The sequence below is a fragment of the Camelus dromedarius genome, chromosome 5 (genome assembly GCF_036321535.1).
Source record: "Camelus dromedarius isolate mCamDro1 chromosome 5, mCamDro1.pat, whole genome shotgun sequence".
In the NCBI taxonomy this organism is placed as follows: domain Eukaryota; kingdom Metazoa; phylum Chordata; class Mammalia; order Artiodactyla; family Camelidae; genus Camelus; species Camelus dromedarius.
The window spans coordinates 72231836-72252282 of NC_087440.1; the positions used below are offsets into that span (position 1 = coordinate 72231836).

Sequence of the window (20447 nt, forward strand, 5' to 3'; positions counted from 1 at the left end):
TTATTGGTGTATGGTTGCATGAAGTAGTTTCTTTTGATCCTTTGTATCTCTGTGGTATTGGTTGTAAACTTCTCCTTTTTCATTTCTGATTTTACTGATTTGGGCCCTCTCCTTTTTTTTTTCTTGATGAGTCTGGATAAAGGTTTATCAATTTTGTTTATCTTTTCCAAGTTTCATTGATGTTTTCTTTTCTTTTCTTTTTTAGTCTCTATTTCATTTACTTCTAATCTGGTCTTTATGATTTCTTTCCTTCTAATAACTTTGGTTTTGTTTGTTTTTCTTTCTCTAGTTGGTTTAGGTGTAAGTTAGGTTGTTTATTTGAGAGTTTGTTTGTTTCCTGAGGTAAGCTTGTATCGCTATAAACTTCCCTCTTAGAACTGTTTTGCTGGGTCCCATAGGTGTTGGGTCATAGTGTTTTCATTTTCATTTGTCTTTAAGTATTTTTTGATTTCCTCTTTGGTTTCTTGAGCTTTGTTCTGGGACACAGTTAAGTTACTTGGAAACAGTTTGGGTTTTTTTTCCAAGTCTTTCTTTTAATACTGTTAGATGGGAATGGAGCAGTGTTTAGTTTGGGATATTCCCCATTAGTGAGTCAAGCCCCTTCTGGATATTATAACAGATGCCTCAAGAAGTATGAGATTTTCTGGTCTGGCTGGTGGAAATAGACCCTCTGTGAATGCTGGGTACAGCTAACCTTAGTCTTTCTGAGTTGTTATTTCTCTGGACTCAGGTAGTTCTCTCATGTGCATGCACTGACTAGTACTAAGTTGAATATGTAAGATGGACCCTCTGCAGATCTTCAGGGCTCTTTCTTTGTACCTCTCTCTCCTCTCTAGTACTCTGTCCTGTGAACTCTAGCTGCTTTTGTTTTCCTGGACTCTCAGCTCTATTTCCTCAATGCAGAAAGTCTTCTGGGCACTGCCTGTATTCCCCTCTGTAGGTAGTATTTACCACTATGATACTGGGTGAAATTCCTCACGGGAGTATAGCCAGAGTATTGTATTGATCATGTTTTTTATTTTCTGATGCTTTGACATCTTAGGGCCTTGCTGACACTGGGGAGGGGGTGCTCTCAAGTTTAACTAATTCTAAGAGACAGCAAACAACTCACCTGTGAGCATGTGTTTCATAGGGAAACCAATCAACCCAGAGTCTATACCTGCCAACCACTGTTACTAGACTCTTACACTCTAGGCCACTATCCTCTTGTCCTAGTCTCCCCAGGTCCAGGTACCATCAACCAGGGACAGCCCCTATGCCCCAAAGCCAAGTGAAATAATTAAAACTAGCCATTCCTAAGCCTTGCCCATTCTTTGCCATGGAATCCACAATAAAAACTCTGCCCACGTTTCCCCTTGTTCCGTCTCCTGACCAGCCCTGGTGTTTCCCTGAGTGGCCCTGCGTGGCATGCCAACTCTCCTGCTTTTAAGGAATTATTAGCAAAAACTTCTTTCTTTATGACAGTCTTTCTTTATTTCCATGTCTGTGTGTCTTACCATACCTTAAGACAAATTCTAGGTACCCTTACAACAAGTCTAGAAATGCTGGCTCTGGCTAACTGAAGTGTCTCACCTCATTTAATCTTCACAGCAGCCCTGTGAGGTGGGTACTATTATTATCTTTCTTTTATAGATGAGCAGACAGAAGTAAACAGAAGTTATATAACTTGCCCAAGGTCACCAGCTCCTGAGTGGTAAAGTAGGATATAGGCTGTGGCCGTGTGATGCTGACCCTGTGTTCTTAACCAGGGTTGACCCAACATGTGGTCCAAAGAGAGACAGAGGACACTCCTAAGGGGTGGAATTACATTTGTGGTCAAGCTCCTTCAAAACTTTCATAAACTGCAACTTGTTTTTCCCCCCCAAGACGTGATATGTTAATTTCACTTTGTTGCTTAAATGACAACTTAAAGCAGAGTGACATCCAGAAAAGAACCCTTGGAGGCCATCCTGGCCTGATTTCTCAGGGAGGAAGGAGGAGTTACAATTCCATTTTCATGATGAAAATGGTGTTACACATAGATCATAGTACCCTGCAAAACTGGGAAAGAGATGCTGCTGGATTCTGCACCAGCCTGGTCCAGTCTGCATGACAGAGTCTTGTCAGCTGGAGTTTTCTGTTTCTAGAAGATGTTGAAGAGGGGATTATTTTTAAAAATTCTCCTTTGTTACTGATATAATACATGTTTGTTTCAAGAAATTTGAAAAATACAGGAAAACCTATAAAGAATACTCTTGTAATCTCACAGCCCAGACATAACACTGTCTACATGTCAGTGCATGTCATTTGGGTCCTGAGTTTTTGACTGGAAGAATTCGTCAAGGGCTTGTCTGTTTTGGGGTCTGTCTTGATCTTCTCTTTCACTGCCTCTTTCTTCCTGTGTAGGGTACGTATGTGCGTTTATCTCATTCGTCTTTGTCTCACACTCACACCCCTGAACCCCATTGGAGATACTGCTCAGTTCTGATGGGAGCACCACTGATTTAGTATGGCTTTGGTACCTTTCTGCCAAATTTGGGGGCCAAGGCCTCTACTGTTGGGGATTTAGGCATAAGTAAAGGATAGCCCTCCTTGGGCCTTTGCTCCATCCCTCCCAATCAATAATTCATCAGCACTAAGTTGATCTTATTATCTATTCACTGTCCCCTTCCCAAAGCCCAAACCAAGCTGGCTAATGACAATGCTTTTAATTAATATGAGGCAGATTAAAACTCATTACAACAGGGTTATTGGTAATGAGATAATCATAAGTCAAGTTATTGAGCTGGGAGTGAAAATGAAGTTGGAGGAGGGGCAGAGAGCCTGTGCCAGCTGTTCCTGCCATATTTTGGCAGGAATGGAAGGGGGAGTGGGGACGCTCTGCAGTAAGGACATGCTGCAGTGATGTCACACACCCAACCAGCTAGTGAAACCAGGTGTTGGGTAAGGATAGGACTCGGATCCGGGGAGCAAATGAGTGGTCCATGTTAGGGTAGTAGCATGTGTTGAGAAGCCAGTGCTGGTATATTGAATTATGAATATGTAGATTATTACCTGCTGAATAAGGGGCATAAGCCACCTACATGGGGTCAGCAGGTAGTTCCCTCAGCATCCAAACTCTCACTTTGGGGAAGTGAAACCCACTGGGTCTTTTGATGGAAAGTCCGGTTTAAATACACCCACACAGAAGAAGTACAGATCCCAGAAGTGAGAGAGCTCAGTGAGCCAGGGGAAGGGCAGTCCTCCATCCCAGGTCCCCAGCAAGCAGGAATTAGGGGGTATCAAGCACCTATTGCAGTTGGCCCTTGAACAACATGAGTTTGAACTGTGTGGGTCCACTTAAATGCTGGTTTTCTTTTTTTAACTAAATACTACAGAACTACATGACCTGTGGTTGGTTGACTCCGTGAATGCCCAATCCTGGCTGCTGAGGGCTGACTATAAATTACACTTGGATTTTTGACTGCGTGGGGGTTAACCTCCATGATGTTCAAAGGTCAACTGAACTTATAAGGTGATTGGGGCAGAAGTCACAAACTTTTCGAGTCACAAACTTTTCTAACTGGTTACTTTAAAGGGTACCCCGGGAAAAGTAAAGTGGGATCTTATGGCGGAATCCTAGACTCAGATCCTTCTCCAAATATCCAGACCCTGTGGGTGAGTAGGGTTGTCATACTGTAAAATGCCTAGGCAGCAACTCAGAAAAACAAAGTTATTTTTTTTCTCAAAAATTGTTTTCCTCATCACATAGCAGAAGTAGGGAAGTCTTTGGGGAGGAGAACCGTAAGTCGGTGTATTTAGAATAATGCTCGATAGCTGGTTGCTTATACACAGATGCTTTGTAATTTAGATGACAGAGCATGAAATTAGCTATTGTTTCTGTGTATTAGATTGTGGTCCAGACTTGTTGGACTGAACAAAATACAAGGAGTGGATGGGCCCGGAGTGTTTTTGTTTGTTTGTTTTTTGTTTTCTAGGAAAACTGATTTTCCCTCCCTCTGTCTTTTTCCTTTCATTTATTGAGCACGAACTATGTGCTGAGCCCTGTGCTAAGTTCTTTTTTATGCATTGCTTCTTTTGATCACCACAGTGACAGTTATCATGTTTCTCCTCCTTTTACTGATGAGGAAACTGAGGCTCCACCATTAATTAACTTGCCCAAGGTTCCATGACAAGAAAGTAGCAAAGTAGGATTTGAACCCAGGTCTTTTTGATTCTAAAGCCATTGCTATTAGTCGTTAGGTTTTATGACCCCTTCTTGTTTTAATCAAGACCAATTGCAGCTTGTGTTGGCCTTCTAAACTGTATACACTTGGTTTGACATCCACGGCCACCCTGGTGCCCAGCCTGCTGACCTCACCAGCACCTATCATACCTGGGAGTGACTGGGCGGCTACCTTGACTGCCTGCCATTGGTGATTCTAGTTTCATGGGTGTGTATCCACCTCTCAGTCTACACTGTAAGCTCCTTGCCCGTGAGGATTGCGGTTATACTTCCTTGCAATCCCACAATGCTTTTACGTAGAGAAATTCAGTAAAAGCCAGCTCCCTGGCACATGGTTGAACACATCTACCTTTTACTGTTTACTGACTCTAGGACCTTGGGTATATCACAGAACCTCTCTGTGATGATTTCTTCATCTTTAAAGACACATATTAAAGAGCTATTTTACAGAGATAGTGGGCAAGGTTAAAAATAACAACCACTTCTCCTTGTGCCCTCCTTTCAGGGGGAAAAACTCTCCTTGGCCCAGCTTGGACCAGGTACCCACAACAAGGCTGGAGCACTCTGTCCAAGGGGATGCAGTCATGTGTGCATGTGTGTCCAGGAGTTGGGTGGGGTGGGAGGCAGAAGTGCCCAGCAGAGACCTTGAGGGCCTCAGGACAGCCTGTGAGTGCCTGGAGTCTGGGGTATCGCTCTGCTATGGCCAGAAGGGTAGATGGGCTCCTTGGCTGCTGGGACCAGGATGTTTGGGGCTGCAGCATTCTCGTCTTAATTTCTAAAGTAATGGTTTTCTATATGGTTCAATCAGGAACTAATTATGTAGGATCTTTGAAAGTTTCTTCCATCTTTGTTGCCAACTGTTATTTAACTCTTCATGTGGTTTATTGCCTCCAACATGCACTTAATTACGTCAGCATCCTTCAAAGCACTTAAGAGAGTATAAGTCCAACATAGATGTTCACTCTGTTGGTTGATTTTGCGGGTGGAAGAGGGTACCAGGTTCCCACAGGGCACTGGGCTGCCTTGTCTTCTGTGTGTGCCCATGGCCCCATCCTGCCTCAGGAACTGTAGCTCCAGCAAGGCAGGACCCTCAAAATTCTAAGACCTTCAGTTGAGCTGGGGTGGTGACTGGGGATGACCAGCCTGGGGGCCATGGGGGCCACCTCCCACTCTGTAAGGGTAGGTGGGCATCAGACTGCAAGTTAAGGCTGGCCTGTCCTGGACAGCCTGCCCAACTGCCAACTCCATGTGTCTGATGCCCCCCCAGAAAAGATTTCCTTCAGTTAATAGGATACCCATGCTAAAATTTGCTGAGTTAAAGAGCCCTAAGTTTAGAGTGTTTTCTAGACCTTCCTTGACATTTATTAGCTATTTTTTTTAGCTGTTTCTTTATAAGCAAAAATTCTGAGTTTCTTATCCTTAAAGATACCAACACTTGCCTCCCTGGGCTGCTGTAAGGATTCGAACAAATAACGAATATGACCATGTTATGTTTTATAAATTGTTCATCTCCAAACAGATAGTAGCTTCAGTATGGCTGAGGGGTGGGTGGCAAATACGTGAACTCAATGTATCCTTGAATGAATCGTCAGTGGGTTAGAATTGATTGAAAGCCTTGAACAAACGCTTGTTTCTGAGGGAGTGGGACTTGGACCAGGTAAGTTTTGAAGGAAAAACAGAGATCAGAAGCATTGGGCCATCTGAGAAGGCTGGTTGTGGTTTGAGGTTGGAATTGACTGCTCTGGGTACTAGGAAACTGAAGGGGAATAAGAGAGTGTGTGTGTGTGTGTGTACACTGGGCGGTGAATCAGAGTTTCCAAGCAGAGGGGGCAGGAAAGGAGAATGACATCCAGCGGACAGCACGCACTCACATCTCTCTGGCCCTGCCTCTCTCCCTGCAGGTGCACCTCCGCTCTGCCAGGCGCCTCTGTGAGCTCTGCTGTGCCAACCGGGGCACGTTCATCAAGGTGGGCCAGCACCTGGGGGCTCTGGACTACCTGCTGCCGGAGGAGTACACCAGCACACTGAAGGTGCTGCACAGCCAGGCCCCACAGAGCAGCATGCAGGAGGTCCGCCAGGTCATCCGTGAGGACCTGGGCAAGGAGGTACCCACCTCTGCCAGGGAGGGATGGGCCCCGGGGCAGTATGCTTCTGAAGAGGCCTCCTGCAGAGTTCTCGCTGTTTGACCTCAGGCCCTGGGATCCACCAGTGGGAGGAACCACGCTCCACAGAAACTTTTGGTGTGAAATCAGAGAGCTTAGAAGGAACCTGACTGGCCTTCAGTAAAAAACATTAGTGGGACCATATGAAATAATTGGTATTTGACTATTTATGACCTGTGAGCTAATATGATTCATATGGTTCAACTTAATAACATCTATCAGTTATTGAGGGTTTACTTCATGCTGACAGCTGTGCTCTTTTCCACACCTTATCTCACATAGTACTCATGGCAAACCTATGGGGTAGGCACTGTTATTAACCCCATTTTGCGGATGAGATGTGGAAGCTTAGAGTCAGGTAAAGCATCCAAGGGTACTGTTAGTAAGTGGTTCCAGTGCCCTGCTCTGTGATGCCAGCAATGAGCTGTCCTAAATCTTCAATGCAGTGGCTTTCCTAGAACCTCTCTGGGCCTCTGCTTGATGACCTCCAGTGATAGGAAGCTTACTGTTTTACCTGCTGCCCAAAGTGGTCTGTTCTATATATTGCCAGTCAACTCCAATTGTAATAAGTTCTTCCTCCTAAGTGCTAAAACCTGCCTCATGTTTCTGATCTTCATTTCACCCCCTGGAGCAGCCAGAGAAAGGGGCTAAAGGCCCATCTGTACACAGCCCTGTTTGCACTCCTTTGGACTCATTCCAGTGACCTGCAGGATGTGTGGAGCTCAGACTGGGCACGTGGCGTGGATCCTTGCTGGCCTATTCTGCTCATCTTGCTTGTGGGGATGGGGTGGGGTGGGAGCAGCTGTCTGCAGGTTGCTGATCTTCCAAATTATGTGCTATAGTTTCATGGTACCTCAGAGAGCGCTACTGAAAAAACTGCTTTCCTCCCTTCACCTGTTACTGAATTTGAAATTCTCCTCTTAGAGAATCCTTTGGAACTTCTAGAATTTTTCTGAGCAAAAAAGTCTCAAAGTTGAGCCTAGATCAGCTGATGCCTTTCCTAAGATTATTTTATTACCGTTGATGCCTCCCAATTTCTCCAAATAGAATCTTTAGCAGGATTTTCAATGTCCACCCGGTCCGCTTTCAACTTGCCACAGTCTCTGTCTGCCTGGAATCTCTCTACCCCATTCTCCCCCTGTCAAGTGATTCCTTGTGTTTCTAGGCCATTTGTCCATCTATCTATCCAACTACCAAATGCCGGGCACTACGCTACATGCTGGGTGCCTCGGCCACATCCCAGCTCTCCCGTGAAGTCTTCTCTGACCCTCTGCCCACCTCCGCTCCCTCAGCTTGCACTCTTGTGGCTTGCTTAGTTGTGTCTAACTGGTTTCACTGTAAGCTGTAAGGTCTTTGGGGATGAAGGCCAGGATGGTCCTTTTACTTCTGGCTATAGCTCCAGAACAGGACACAGTGTATAGTGGGCAGCAATGTTTGTTTAATGAATCAATGGCTGATGAGTGACATTCCTTAGGCTGCCAAGGGCTGGACGGAGAGTAGGGGCAGAGCTTCATAAAGACCAGTTATTCCATTTTTGCTGATCTGCATGGAGGTGGCCCTGGCTGCCAATCCTTTACTGTAGAGCTGGTATCATTTGCCCAGCATCCAGCCAAAGATGTCCCACTCCTCAGTGAGAGCCTGGCCTGAGCTGGCCTCATTAACTTACTCTCTAGGGGGCTTGGATCACACTGGAGGTGAGCACAGAAACCTCTGTGGACTCCCCTCCTCCTGAGGAACATCCCCTCCCAGGGACCAGGGGAGATTGAGTGAAGAGTAAACCTGATTTAGGGCCGGAGTCAGGAGCAGCCCATAGGCTGGGAAGAGCAGGGTTAGGATGGAGGAGCCGCAGGCGGAGGGGATGGGGTTGGCCTGGCACAGCCCGTGTGGGGCTTTACTTCTTGCCAAGACTATTGGCCTCCTGCTTCCTACAGCACGAGATGCACCCCCAAATTAAAACTAAATAAATCACTGTAATAACAGTGTGAAGTGCATCGTTGCTGGCATGTGGCAGCTCCGTGGGGGTGGAGGCAAGAGAGGGAAGGCAGCAGATTAACCCCTGGAGACTGACATGTCTGTAGAGAGCTGGATGGTGAGGCAGGAGCAGGTCAGTGACTTCCTCCAAGCCAGGGCAGAGCGAGATGGGATGCTCGGGGTGTCAGCATTCATGGTGGGCTCACCCAGCTGGCCAAAGGATGTCGGGCTGGAAGATGCTGCCTGCACCTTCGGGGCATCTTCTCTAGGACCCCGGCCAAGTAGTCCTGAGCCTGGTGGCCTGTGGCTCCTGCCGCACAGCTTGTTTCAAGCCCTCCGAGAAGAGGAGGCTAATGGCAAGGTCACGGCTCAGAGGGGGTGTCCCTCACAGCTGGGAAGCTCAGAAAACTCTGGTTTCTTACCCCGTGGGCCCCACAGGCACACAATCAAGTCTTTCCTCATCCCTTCCCCCTCCTCCCTCCTGGGAAGATGGTGTTTGTTCTTGATGACACACTTTCTCTGCCTGTGGGTGGAGGGAGGGGAAAGGGGACGTGGGAAGCAGGGTAGGTGGGTGTGGGGGTGTGAGGGCGGGGAAAGTCACTCACTGTGCACCTCCCTCCTCCTCCAGTCCCTCCCATGACACTTCTCGGGGAGCAGCCCCATCCCCAGGAAGATACTTGAGCCGGCCCCATGAATCTGGGGCTCTATGCCTGCCCTGGGACCCTCCATTTCACCCCTGGTTTCAGGAATGTGGTTAAAGGAAGCCCAGCCTGTGACACATCACGACTTTTTTCCAGGTCTGAGTCCTTGGGTAGGCTCTGAGGTCACCCGGAGCACAAAGACTGCATTGCTGCCCTGAAATCTCAGACTGAAGAGAGGTGGGGTTGGGGGTAGGGCAGCCAGATAGGTGCTTGAGGCCGGTGTGTTCCAGCTTAAACTGATTGGTTCCATCTGTGCCTCTTGGGGACCCCTCCCATCAGCACAGGCCTTGGAGGATCACTAGTGTCCTCAGACCTATCCCTGTCCCAGGCAGATGGGGCTGGCTCTGAGGGGTGTCCCCAGCATGGGGGATGAGGGAGAGGTTACAGCTCTTCTGGACCCCAAGATTTGCATGTGGTTCTGGGTCAGTCCAGATTCCTGGACAGCAGCCAGTGCCATCAGTGTAGAGGTGAGGGCAAGTCAAGGGGCACCATCCTGGCCATGGAGTGTGCTGCTGGTGGGGGGACCATGGAACTAAGGGAGGGACATGTGAGGGACAGGATGAGACTCAGATCTTCTTTTCTTCTGGCTCGGGCTTTGTCCCTTGTGTAATAGAGCTTCTGTTTGGCATAAGTCCTTGGGAAGTCACTTTTCTATGTGTCTGTATCTGTGCCTTAGTAGAGTCTTCTAGTAGAGAGAAACTTACTTGTTCCTTTTATTTTAAATGTTAGGCTTAAGTATTGAAGAACAGATTCTGGGAAGCAGTCAGAAGTCAGAACTCTAAGAGGTGGGGTCATTTCTGTAGCCCCCAAAGAGACTTTGGTCTGGGGTAGGTTGGGGTTAGTCTCAGCCTCGGTCCACTGACTGCCCTTGGGGCTCTGGGTCCGGGTGCAGTGCTGATCTCGACCAGCAGGTGGTGCCTGAGCTTGAGAGTCAGGGAAGTGTTGAAGACATGGCCCTTCCTTGCCTAGGGGAGCCGGGATAGCTGGATGAGACTCAGGCTCTTTCTACTCCTGGGCATGGTCTGTGCTGTGGAGGAAGGCTAGGCTGACACCTCTTCACCCTGAATGGGGCATACCCAGGCCTAAGCCATGAGGCTGTTGACCACTTGGGCCCCAGGAGCTCTCGGCTCTGTGCTAGAGGACCTGGCAGGGTTCTTCAAGCTGACCACCAACCCATCCTTACAGCTTCCTTGTTTGGGGTAGGAGCCCTCTGAGGCCCCGTGCAGCTTCTAACAGCATGCAGTTCTGTGGTTCAACACTTTTCCTTCATTTTCCCATTTCTTCTCTCTCTGTCATCTAAGCAGCTGGTATTTAGTGAAAAAGGCACAGAGCTGGAAGCCTGTGGCTGCAGCCAAAATGAGTAAGACCTCATTTTGGTCCCTGTTGTCTGGGGTCATTAGGAGGTAGACTCATCACTGTAATACCTGGCCATGTGAGTGCCTTCGGGGTTTGAGAGGGAGAGAAAGAGAGATTACATTTGGGTGGATGGACACTTTCTTAAGCAGGTGGCATATGACCCAGGCTCTCACAAATGGGTGGAGGTGCAGGTGGAGGTTGGAGGTGGGGATTACTGATGAACGAGATGGGCCAAATAAAGCATAAAGCTTGGAGAGTGCATGGTGAATTGTCTTGTTGGCTAGTATATGAGGTCCAAGCTGGTGAGTAGTGGAGCTGAGGCTGCAAAGCTGGGGCTGAGGTTATGTTACGAAGGGCCTTTGAATGTTTTTTTCGTAACATGAGCCTGGGGGAGAGGAGAACTTGGAGAGGGGCCTGAGCAAAGAAGGATAGAGTGGGGCTGGATTTTCTTAGTAACATGGGAAGTGAGGTCATCTTTTATAGATGGGGAAGGTGGAGGCCGGAGGTTTGAGGTGGGGGAGAGCTAGGGGATAGGAATTACAGTGGGACTTAGGCAGAGATGATAGAATTGTCGGCTGCAGTGGTACAGTTATTTGTGGTCATAGATGCACTTGTATCCATCCCCCATTCCCCTCCCCAACAGGTACGGACAAGGCCAATCTCTCTACAAGATATTTCAGTGAATGATCCAGTTTTGTTGTTGTCCTAGAACATAGTTGTATCAGATAATGTTCTTTCCAACTCTGAAATTCTATGAAAAACCAAAGAAAATGAGGTCAGGGGCTGGTGTGGAGCATAGAAATTCCTTAGTTAGGGGCAATGCTTGTACTGGTGTTGGGGTATTGGGGTTTGGCTTGTGTACTCTGAAACCCCTGAGTGCCCACGGGGTGGGGATCTAGACTTGATCTTGTTCTGTTACTCCACCCACCCCCAGGGACAAGTGCTCAGTATTCTTGACAGACCATCTGACTGGCATGGTTCTGAGAGTGCAGATGAGAACCGCCATGGTTTGGGGGGAGAATGCACCGCTCGGTATTTCCTTTGAACTTCTAGGTACAAGTGGAGGGTGACGTTTAAGGTGTAGGCAAAAGTTCAAAAAACAGATAAAGAAGCTCTTCTCCCAAGAACATCATTCATTTGTCAAGCTTGGTGGGGGTGGCAGAGAGAAGACACTGTTGACGTGAGGACCAGCAGGAGTGAAAGCAGAAGGCAGGGAGGTGAGGCAGGAGAGCTCACCTGGTCTGTGGGAGGGGTTCCTGGAGGTGGAAGCACCAGGTGGGAACAGTGCAGAGACTCGAGCAGAAGCTTTTGTGGAGGCCTTGGGGCTGGGCTGGGGGGTGGTGGGCATGGAGAGTAAATGGCCAACTCTTGGTGACCCTCATCATTTCTGCACGCCTGCACATGGGACCTCTGCTGGCCTGTGGAGAACTTTGTGAGGACTAGGAAAAGGTATCCGAGCTGGGCACCCTTTCCTCCAGGCGGCAGCAGCTCTACCAGGGCTGGATTTCATTCTTCTATTAGTGAGGGTCTGCCAGAGAAACAGAACCAATAGGGTATATGTGTACAGAATAAATAAATTAGTGATTGGTTGATTGATTGATTTTAAGGAATTGGCTTATGCAATTTTGAAGGTTGGCAAGTCCAAAATCTCCAGGGTGGCTCTTTGGGCTGGAGACCCAAGAAGAGCTGATGTTTTAGTTCAAGTCTGAAGGCCACGTGCTGGCAGTATTCCTCTTGCTTGGGGAGGCCAGTCTTGTTCTAATCAGGTTTTCAACTGATTGGATGAGGCCTACTTACATTATGGAGGGCAACCTACTTTGCTCAAATTCCACTGATTTAAATATAAATCTCACCCCCAGACACCCTTACAGAAACATCAGAATGATGTTTGACCAGATAGCTGGGCACTGTGACCCTGCCAGGTTGACACATGAAATTACCCCTCATGGTTCCCCACATGGCCCTCGGCCAGGCCTGCACGTTTGTACCCTGGGTTCTGCTTTCACCTGGTGTTCAAGCTTATTGAGCCTTTGAAGTGGGCGGGAGCCAGACTGCATGTTGGTTTGTTGGCTTTGTGACCTTGGGTGTGTTACGTAGCATCTCTGTGCCTCAGTTTCCTCATCTGTAAAATAAGAGTAATAAAAGTGCCTGCCTCACGGGCCTGCTGTGAGAATTAGGTGAATTCATGAATGAGGAGCATGTGGAACATGCCTGGCACAGAGCAAATGGCCCACAAACATTAGCTGTTATTTCTGTGCTGAGCTGAATGCTTTTATGTGTGAGGAACTATGGTTCTGAAAGATTTTGAAGGGTGGAGTTGGGTCTTGAACCAGATTTTCTGATATGGTGTACGGTAGAAGCATCCTCCCATCTCTTCCCTTCCCTGATCAGTGCCCAGTGTGTGTTCTGTCTAGGCCAGCCCCTTCCTGCCCACTGTTAGAGATCCCCCACAGGCTACCTTCGAGCCTGTCGTCTGGGCTTCTGGAGCACTTACCCCACTGACTGTCCCCAACAGACCTCTACCTTGGGGGCCGCTGGCAGTTTCCTGAGGCCCATAGGTGACACCTACTGTGTGCTTTTGGTCTGATTCTGCGGATGAGTGGGTGGAGGTGGAGCCCCGGGGGCCCAGGGGCACAAGTTGTTGGCTGTGCTGTGTCCAGGACCCACCCAGCCCTCCTCACTTGCAGAATGGTAGCCAGACGCAGCTTCCCTTGTCCCGGAGGAGCCAGATCTGGGGTGAGTGTAGGGACGAATACACCCTGGGTTGGATTAGGGCAGAGGGCAGAGAGCCCTTCCTGATAGGGGGCAGAAACGTTGCTCCCCTGATGACACATGCCTCCATGCTCTCATGTTTCTTGGTGCCTTCTTTTAATGGCCATGCAACCTCTCCCTGTCCTTCTCTTATTTACTCACATATATCTGCTGAGCTTTCCTCTGTGCCGGGCACTGTGCCGGCTCCTGGGGGGTCCCTGCCCTCTGGGACACCTGCCCTGTTCCCACACACACTGGCAGGGCCAGCCAAGGTCTGCTCTCCCTTCATGACCACCCCACCCCTCAGCTGCTCTACTGACCCTGAGCTGAGAACCACCTGGAGGGCTTCACCTGTCTGTAGATTTGCTTCTCTTGGTCTTCAGCTCAACCTTTGTTCATTCTGGCGTCTGGCTTCTTTGTCTCCCCAGACAGCCCCCCCGCCTCCCCCAGGGCTACTGTGTGAGTGTTCTGGGAATGGAACAGAAGGAGCTGGAGTGCGAGGAGGACCGGGGAGGGGCTGGGGAGAGATTACCCTCCCTCCGACTTGGGCTCATCCAGCCTTCCCAGCAGCTCTCAATAAAAAGTACATTTATATTAAAAACATAATGAAGAATAGAAAAACATTTTCCCCCCAATAATTCCAAACATCAAAAGGAGATTTTTATCAATTATGAGACAGAGAGATTTTGGCCATAAAATGGTAATTTAACGAGTGGGAGATGGATGGCAGGAAGCATTAATGTCAGCCGGACGGATGGCGCACCATTAGTCACCAGGAGAGACCGAGGCAGCCGCGCTGGCTCCTCCTCCCCAGGCCCTGCACCCTTCCCCAGGCCTGTGAGGCCTCCTCCTGGGCGGGCGCTGGAGGGGCTCCTGTCCAGTCTCTGGGGTACCTTCTGTCTGATTATTCTGGGTGAACCTGACACATCTTGGGCCACATCCATCTCGTGCCTTGGAATAGAGGTCCCCAGAGACCTACTCAGCCGCCCCCCACCCCCAACTTTCTTTCCAGCCCTGTCGCCTTCCTCGCGCTTCACAGGGCTGCACCCTGGCCGCACAGGGGTCACTAAGCAACCTGCACTTGACCCCAGACCTGTCCTCTCGGTTTCTTTCTTCACTCCTGGGCTCTTTCTCATCCTTTAAGCTCCAGATCTAGCAACAGCACACACACTCTCTCTCTCTGAATGCCTGCCAGGTGTCAGGCACTGCTTTAAAGGTTTCACGTTAATCAACTCCTCACTCAAACCCTCTGAGATGGTTACTATTGTTAGTTATTTTACAGGTGGGAAACTGAGGTACAGCATCTGGTGAAGTGGTTCCCTTGGGCCTCCTCACCCATCCCCCAGTCAGGATTAGTGGCTCTTTTGTGTTCCCCCCGTTGTAGCTCTGTGTTGTGTTAAGGTTGGTTGCGTCCACATCTTGAATTCCCCGTGGGGCCGAGTGTGGACTCTATACATAGTAGCTGTTAGTCAATGTGGTTGGGTTGAGTTGCAGAACTGCTTCCGATGCCTCTGTCCCCTTGAACAGGGCGGTCCTCTCACTCCAGCCTGGTCATCTCATCATCTCAAAGGTCGGTCTATGTTCTTGGAATGGAGGCCGCTTCCCACTCATCTTGGGGTTTTTTCAGTGCCTGGCACCTACAGATGCTCAATAATGGATTGTAATGTGCACTGAGATAGGGACAGTCCACCCACTGCAGGACATCATGGCCTGGGGTTGTGTGGCCTGGTGTCCTCGGGGTGGCCAGCTCTGTCCCTGCCTCAGTCTGGGTCCCATTGTTCCCTGGGACATTCCTGTATGAGATTGTGGAGGGCGGTGTGTGTGTTTGGGGCTATCTAAACTACAGGCTGAGGCTAGGACAGGGGCTGGCTTCTAGAAGGAGCAAAAGGCTCATCTCTGAGACAGCATGGCATACAGGTTCATAAAATAAGCTCTGGGTTCAGAGGGCCTTGCGCGAATCCGAAAAACTACCACATCGTAACTGTATCATTAGTTCTTTCTGAGCTTTAGTCTCCTCATCTGTAAAGAGAGAAGATAACAGAACCTTCACATTAATAGGGCTGCAACAAGAATTGAACGATTAAGCCCATCTAAAGTGTGGTGCCTGGTGTGTAGTGAATCCCAGGAGCTGTTAGCTGGGGTTGTCATGTACAGGGTTGTGAGGGAAGAGTGAAGCAGTAAGACAGCCCCTCACCTGGTGCCTCGATCTTCTCGGGGTTTGACAAACCCTGGGTCTTCTCGTTCAGCCCTCATTGGCTGGGGGCAAGCCCTTTAGACACAGATTATCCAAAAGCATCACTAACTCATGGTTGGTAAGGGTTTAGAAATCATCTTGTCTAGCCCCTGTGTTTCGCAGGGGAGGAAACTGAGGCTCAGAGAGGGAAAGGAACTTGCCCAGAGTGGCACAGCTGCTTGGCAGCAGAAGCAGGATGAGAACTGAGGTCTCCTGACTCCTGATCCAGCGCTCGTCCTCCTGGACTATTCCGTTCAGGGCTGGAAGCTTAGTGCCTGTGAGGAAAGGCCGGCACGGGGAATGAGGCCAATCTTGCTGTCAACGATACCCAGAGGGCCTCAAGTAGCTGCCACCCTACTTGGGACCTTGTAGTTTCCTGTGGACTTGGAGGAAGCTGTGTTTTCCTAAGTTCTTCGCTCGAGGGGATAGGATACTGTTCTTTGTATCCTTCTGTCCGCCCTCCCCCTTGCCTGTGGTTCCTGACGGTTATCACCAACTCCTCTTAAGCCCCCAGGCCATGCTGGAGCTGCTCCCCTTCTTTGGGATCTAACCTGCAGGACCCTGCCCAAACCCTCTGCTCAGCTGCAGTGTCACAAAGAAGGAAAGGGCCTCAACTCATCGGGGGCGACCACTTGCTGCTTTGCTCGTTCAGAAAATACAGGTTTGTTGAGCAGCTGATAGGTTCTTACCTCCTTGCCAGGGCCGTGGAGGGTACAGAAAATGTCAAAGCCACGTCCCGCCCCCTGCCCCCCTGCAGACCCAGGCAGACAGAACAAAACCCAGAGGGAGTAATTAGAGAACAATTAAGCGCTCAGCTATAGGGCTGATGTAGCAAAAGTTCAGGGGAAGTTCAGAAGGGGGTTCTTGAAGGAGGTGGGCCCTGGGAGGATGAGTCAGATGCACGGAGGGCACACGAGGCTGGACAGCGTTGTGCCGGGTGCTGAGCACAGCTCATTTTGTACCAAGAGCAGACGAGCGAGGCTGGGTGACAGGGAACTGTACTGGGGGTGTATTAGTCTTCTAGGGCTGGTGTAGTAAAGTACCATGAATTGGGTGACTTACACAACAGAAATCTATCTTCTGGTGGCTGGAAGTCCAAGATTCGGGTGTTGGCAGGGTTGGTTCATCTGAGAGGTCTGGGGGAGAATGTGTTACCCGCCTCTCCCCTCCCTTCTGGTGGCTTGCAGGCGGTCTTGGGGTCCTTGGCTGGTAGAGTCATCACCCCGATCCTTGCCTTCACCCTCAACTGGCTTTCTCTCTGTGTTGCAGTCTTGTTGGTTTGGGGCCCACCCTATGTCATCATGACCTCATCTTAACTAGTTACATCTGCAAGGACCCTGTTTCCAAATAAATTCACGTATATTTGGAGGACACAATTCAACCCACAGCAGATGGGTACTTTGGGTCTTTTGTGGTTGTGAGGATAAGAACCCCAACTTGAACGAGCAGAGGCAAGAGGGCAGATGTCTTCTCTCCTGTAACCACAGTTTAGGAAGGGTTGGGATGGAGCTGGGCCTTTGGGGAGCTCTTCCAGGACTCTTACGTCTCTCAACTTTATGCCGGGCAGCTGCACTCACGGTTGGCTCCCTCCATGACCACCTGCAACCTGCAGCGTTCAGCCTCACCTCTTCCCAGCTTTGGCCCCAGGAGGGACTTCTTGCTAGGCTCTAGTTTCATCTTATAAAATGAAGTGTCCCCCTTCGCTCCCCCCTCCACCGCCAATTCATGTCTATCTGGAACCTGAGACTGTAAACTTAGGTTTTTGCAGACGTAATTAGGCAACTTAAAGTGACTTTATACTGAATTGGGGTGGGCCCAAAATCCAGTGGCTGGTGTCCTTATAAGTAGGCCAGGTGACAATAGGAGCAGAGATTTGAGGTATGTGGCTACAAACCGAGGAAGCCCGAAGATTGCTGGCAGCCACTGGAAATTATGAAGATGCAAGGAAGTATTCTCCCCTGGACTCTTCAGAGGGAATGCTGGCCTGCCAGCACCTTGATTTCAGGCTTCTAGTCCCCAGAACTGTGAGGCAGTACATTTCTGTTGTTTTAAAGACACCCAGTTAGTGGTAATTTGTTATGGTGGCCCTAAGAAGAAAATACAGATATCTATTCCGTACAGACCAATCACTGTGGTCAGAGGAGGTGGGATCTGTAAGATGTCACCCTCCTCATTTCAACCACAAGGTTAGAGCTGGCGTGGGGTGGGAAGCAGCGAGGCAGAAAAAGGCATACAGATGGGTAAGGCCAACAGAGCCACAGATGCTCTAGGTATTCATTTCAGCAGGTGATAATGTTACAGTTTCTGTTTATTTGGTGCTTGCTGTGTAGCACACATTGGGGTGTTTTACAGATACAGTTTCTAACCCTTACGGTAATTCTGCAGGGTTGATAGATTTTACCATTCCAGTTTTTCGAGTAAGGGAACAGAGGCCCTGAGAGGTTAAGTAACAGCTGCAGGCACATAGTTAAAAGAAGCAGAGCCAGGCTTTGAACTCTGTTGCCTAAGGCCCCACCGCTCCTGCTGCCCAGCTGCTAGCCCTGAAGAGGGGCTGTTTGGTTCCTGGAGGGCATTAGTGTGGGCGTAGGTGTTGGGCCTTGATGTGCAGGCTTCTGGGAGTGGTCCTAGGCCCCAAGTCCTAGAAATAATGTTAAGTCAGTAATGTCAAATCAGCTAATAGTGTGTGCATGTGTGTGTGTGTGTGTGTGCGCATGTGTGTGCACGTCAGGTGAGAGCAAGAGGAAAGATCCGAGGGAATGAGTGGGGCACTGGGCAGCTTTGCAGGTGACATCTCCTATCATCCTCACAGCTAGTCTATGAGAGGAAGTACTACTACTATTCCCATTTTACAGAGGAGCAAAGCAAGGCCAGAGAGGTTGAGTCACATGCCTGAGGTCACACAGAGAGTACCAGTGGAGGTAGGAGCAAAAGCCAGGGCTGACTGCAGAACCTGAGCTCCTGAGACCTGCGTTGCTTTGTCCTCTGTAAGGAGCCCTGTGCTTTTCACAAGGTTTCATGTTCTAGTAGTTGATGGCTTCTCCCAGCATTCCTGAGTGGGAGGCAGGACAGGCAGATGGGGAACCCTGGCAGATCAAGGAGCTGAGTGTTTATTAAGTGTATTCTCCTTCCCTAGCAGATGTCAGATGTTTTCAAACACAAGGTCTCATTTAGTCCTCACAACAGCTCAGGAGGTAGGTATCCCTTTCCCTACTTTTTCCAGATGTGGAAACTGAGATTCAGAGACACTAAGTAACTCACTCAGGATCACACAGCAGGACAGTGGCTTAACTGGGAAATGAACCTTAGTGTTTGTTGTCTGACTCCAGAGACACACATGCTTCAGTTATACAGGCTGCTTCATGGAGGTGGGGGGCGGGTTCCAGGCCAAGCTGCTGGGCCTGTGAGACCCAGTCTGCCTCCGAGGCCAATGCTCTTCCCTCTGACATCACCCCAGTCCGTCCCCTTGCCTTCAGTCCCGGGCTGGCCTGGGCCTATGTTGCCTCGAGAACCAATCAGATGATGGCTGAGGAGGTGCTCTAAGGAGCCTGCGGTGAGGTTGCCAGCTCTCCTCCTCCAGCTCACCCGTGGACAAGGTGCCACCCCTTTGTGCATGCAGGCGGGGTGCTGGTGCCAGGGGTTGGGCTGCTCCTCTAGCACTTCTCCAGGGAGGGGCCCTCCTCTCCTTTGCTGCCTCTGCTCACCGTCTACCTGGTGCTGCTCTTTGGCAGCGGAGGGGGTAAGCCCTCCACGTCTGCTTGATTTATGTTCATCGTTGAAACAATAATGTTTAATCTGGAAAGGGCTAATCAATTTTTTATGCTGATTATGAATAGGCCAGCTGTGCCTGTTTCTTTATTCATGGAGCTTCAGGAACAAGCCCAGGTCCCAGGCCAGGCTCCCGTGGTGATTTCTGCTGTAGGAGGCCCTGCTTTAAGGAGAACCCTCAGGGGTCTTACCTAGGCCTCTTGGGAGGGGACTCCGTGTGTGTGTGTGTGTGTGTGTGTGCATGTGTAGAGGGTGGCTGGTTATGTATGGGCTGGGGCACAGTTAGGGGAGAGTAGGATGGAAGGTAAGGCTCAAGTACCCTGACACGTCCTTTTACAAGTGAGGAATTAAGACCCAAAAAAGGTGAAGCATCTTCCCTAAGGTCACACCGCTGGTTGGTGGCAGAGGTGGGATTAGAACCCCTCACTTGAAGGGCAGAACACTTTCCGCAGCTGGATGAGTAGGGCAGAATCAGAGGAAAGTACTGAGGGGGCTGCTGTCCTTGAGGTGTTGACACCACACAACTCTGATATCTCCAAGGAGCTTGTATTTTAGGTACCAAACGAGCTACAGATGTAACTTGATAAGAGGTGGAGACAAGGTAAGAGAAAGTTCTCTCAGGTTTGGGCTACAGCTTTCAGGAATCCTTGGAATCCACAAATAGGGTTGGAGAGAGGGGTGATTTAGGACACTTTCTGAAGGAGGAGAAGCCTGACTGGGACGGCGGGGCTGTGAAAGGAGTGTGAGCAGAAAGGCCTGGAGAGGGCCTCTGGGCAGGTGGAGTGACCTGAGCTGACGGCAGAGGCGGGGCTGAGGACCTCAGGGAGGCATCTGAGCCTGAGTCTGGACCCCGGTGGGGGCAGGTGCTGGGCCTGGACAGCTTGGCTGCCCCACTGGCTGGGGCTCTTGTGTGTGGCCCCTCCGCACCTCCCTCCCTTCAGGGGCCTCACCAATCAATCATTTACTTGTTCATTTATTGGCGCAGCAGATGTTTACTGAGCTCTGTTGTGCGGGCGCCAGGGGTTATGTGCATGAGCAAGCTGCCGACATGGTGCTTATGATCCAGTTGTGAGGACGGCAGATGCTACACAAGCGATCAGAAAAACCTAATGACACTCGTGATCAGTGACATGAAAGAGTAGTGCCCTGAGTGTGGGGGCCTGGGTGGCCTTTCTGAGGGAGTGAGGATTAAGCTGAGATCAGAGGGTCGTTAGGGGAAGGGAGGACAGGACAGAGAACAGAGAAGGCAGAGGCTTCAGGGTGGGAAAGAGCATGGGTCTGTCTGGGGGCAGGAAAGGGGTGGC

The 20447-nt window shown here is 49.8% G+C and overlaps 1 protein-coding gene across 4 annotated transcripts in view; it reads left to right on the plus strand.

The window, feature by feature from the left end:
- The window catches only part of ADCK1 (aarF domain containing kinase 1), a 102487-nt gene that overhangs the window by 31970 nt on the left and 50070 nt on the right, over nucleotides 1-20447 (plus strand). For all 4 annotated transcript variants that reach the window (XM_010976419.3, XM_064486163.1, XM_064486161.1 and 1 more), the window contains one exon: nucleotides 6106-6309. In XM_010976419.3, coding sequence (XP_010974721.2) covers nucleotides 6106-6309 — 204 coding nt within the window. The remainder of the gene's footprint in view (nucleotides 1-6105; nucleotides 6310-20447) is intronic.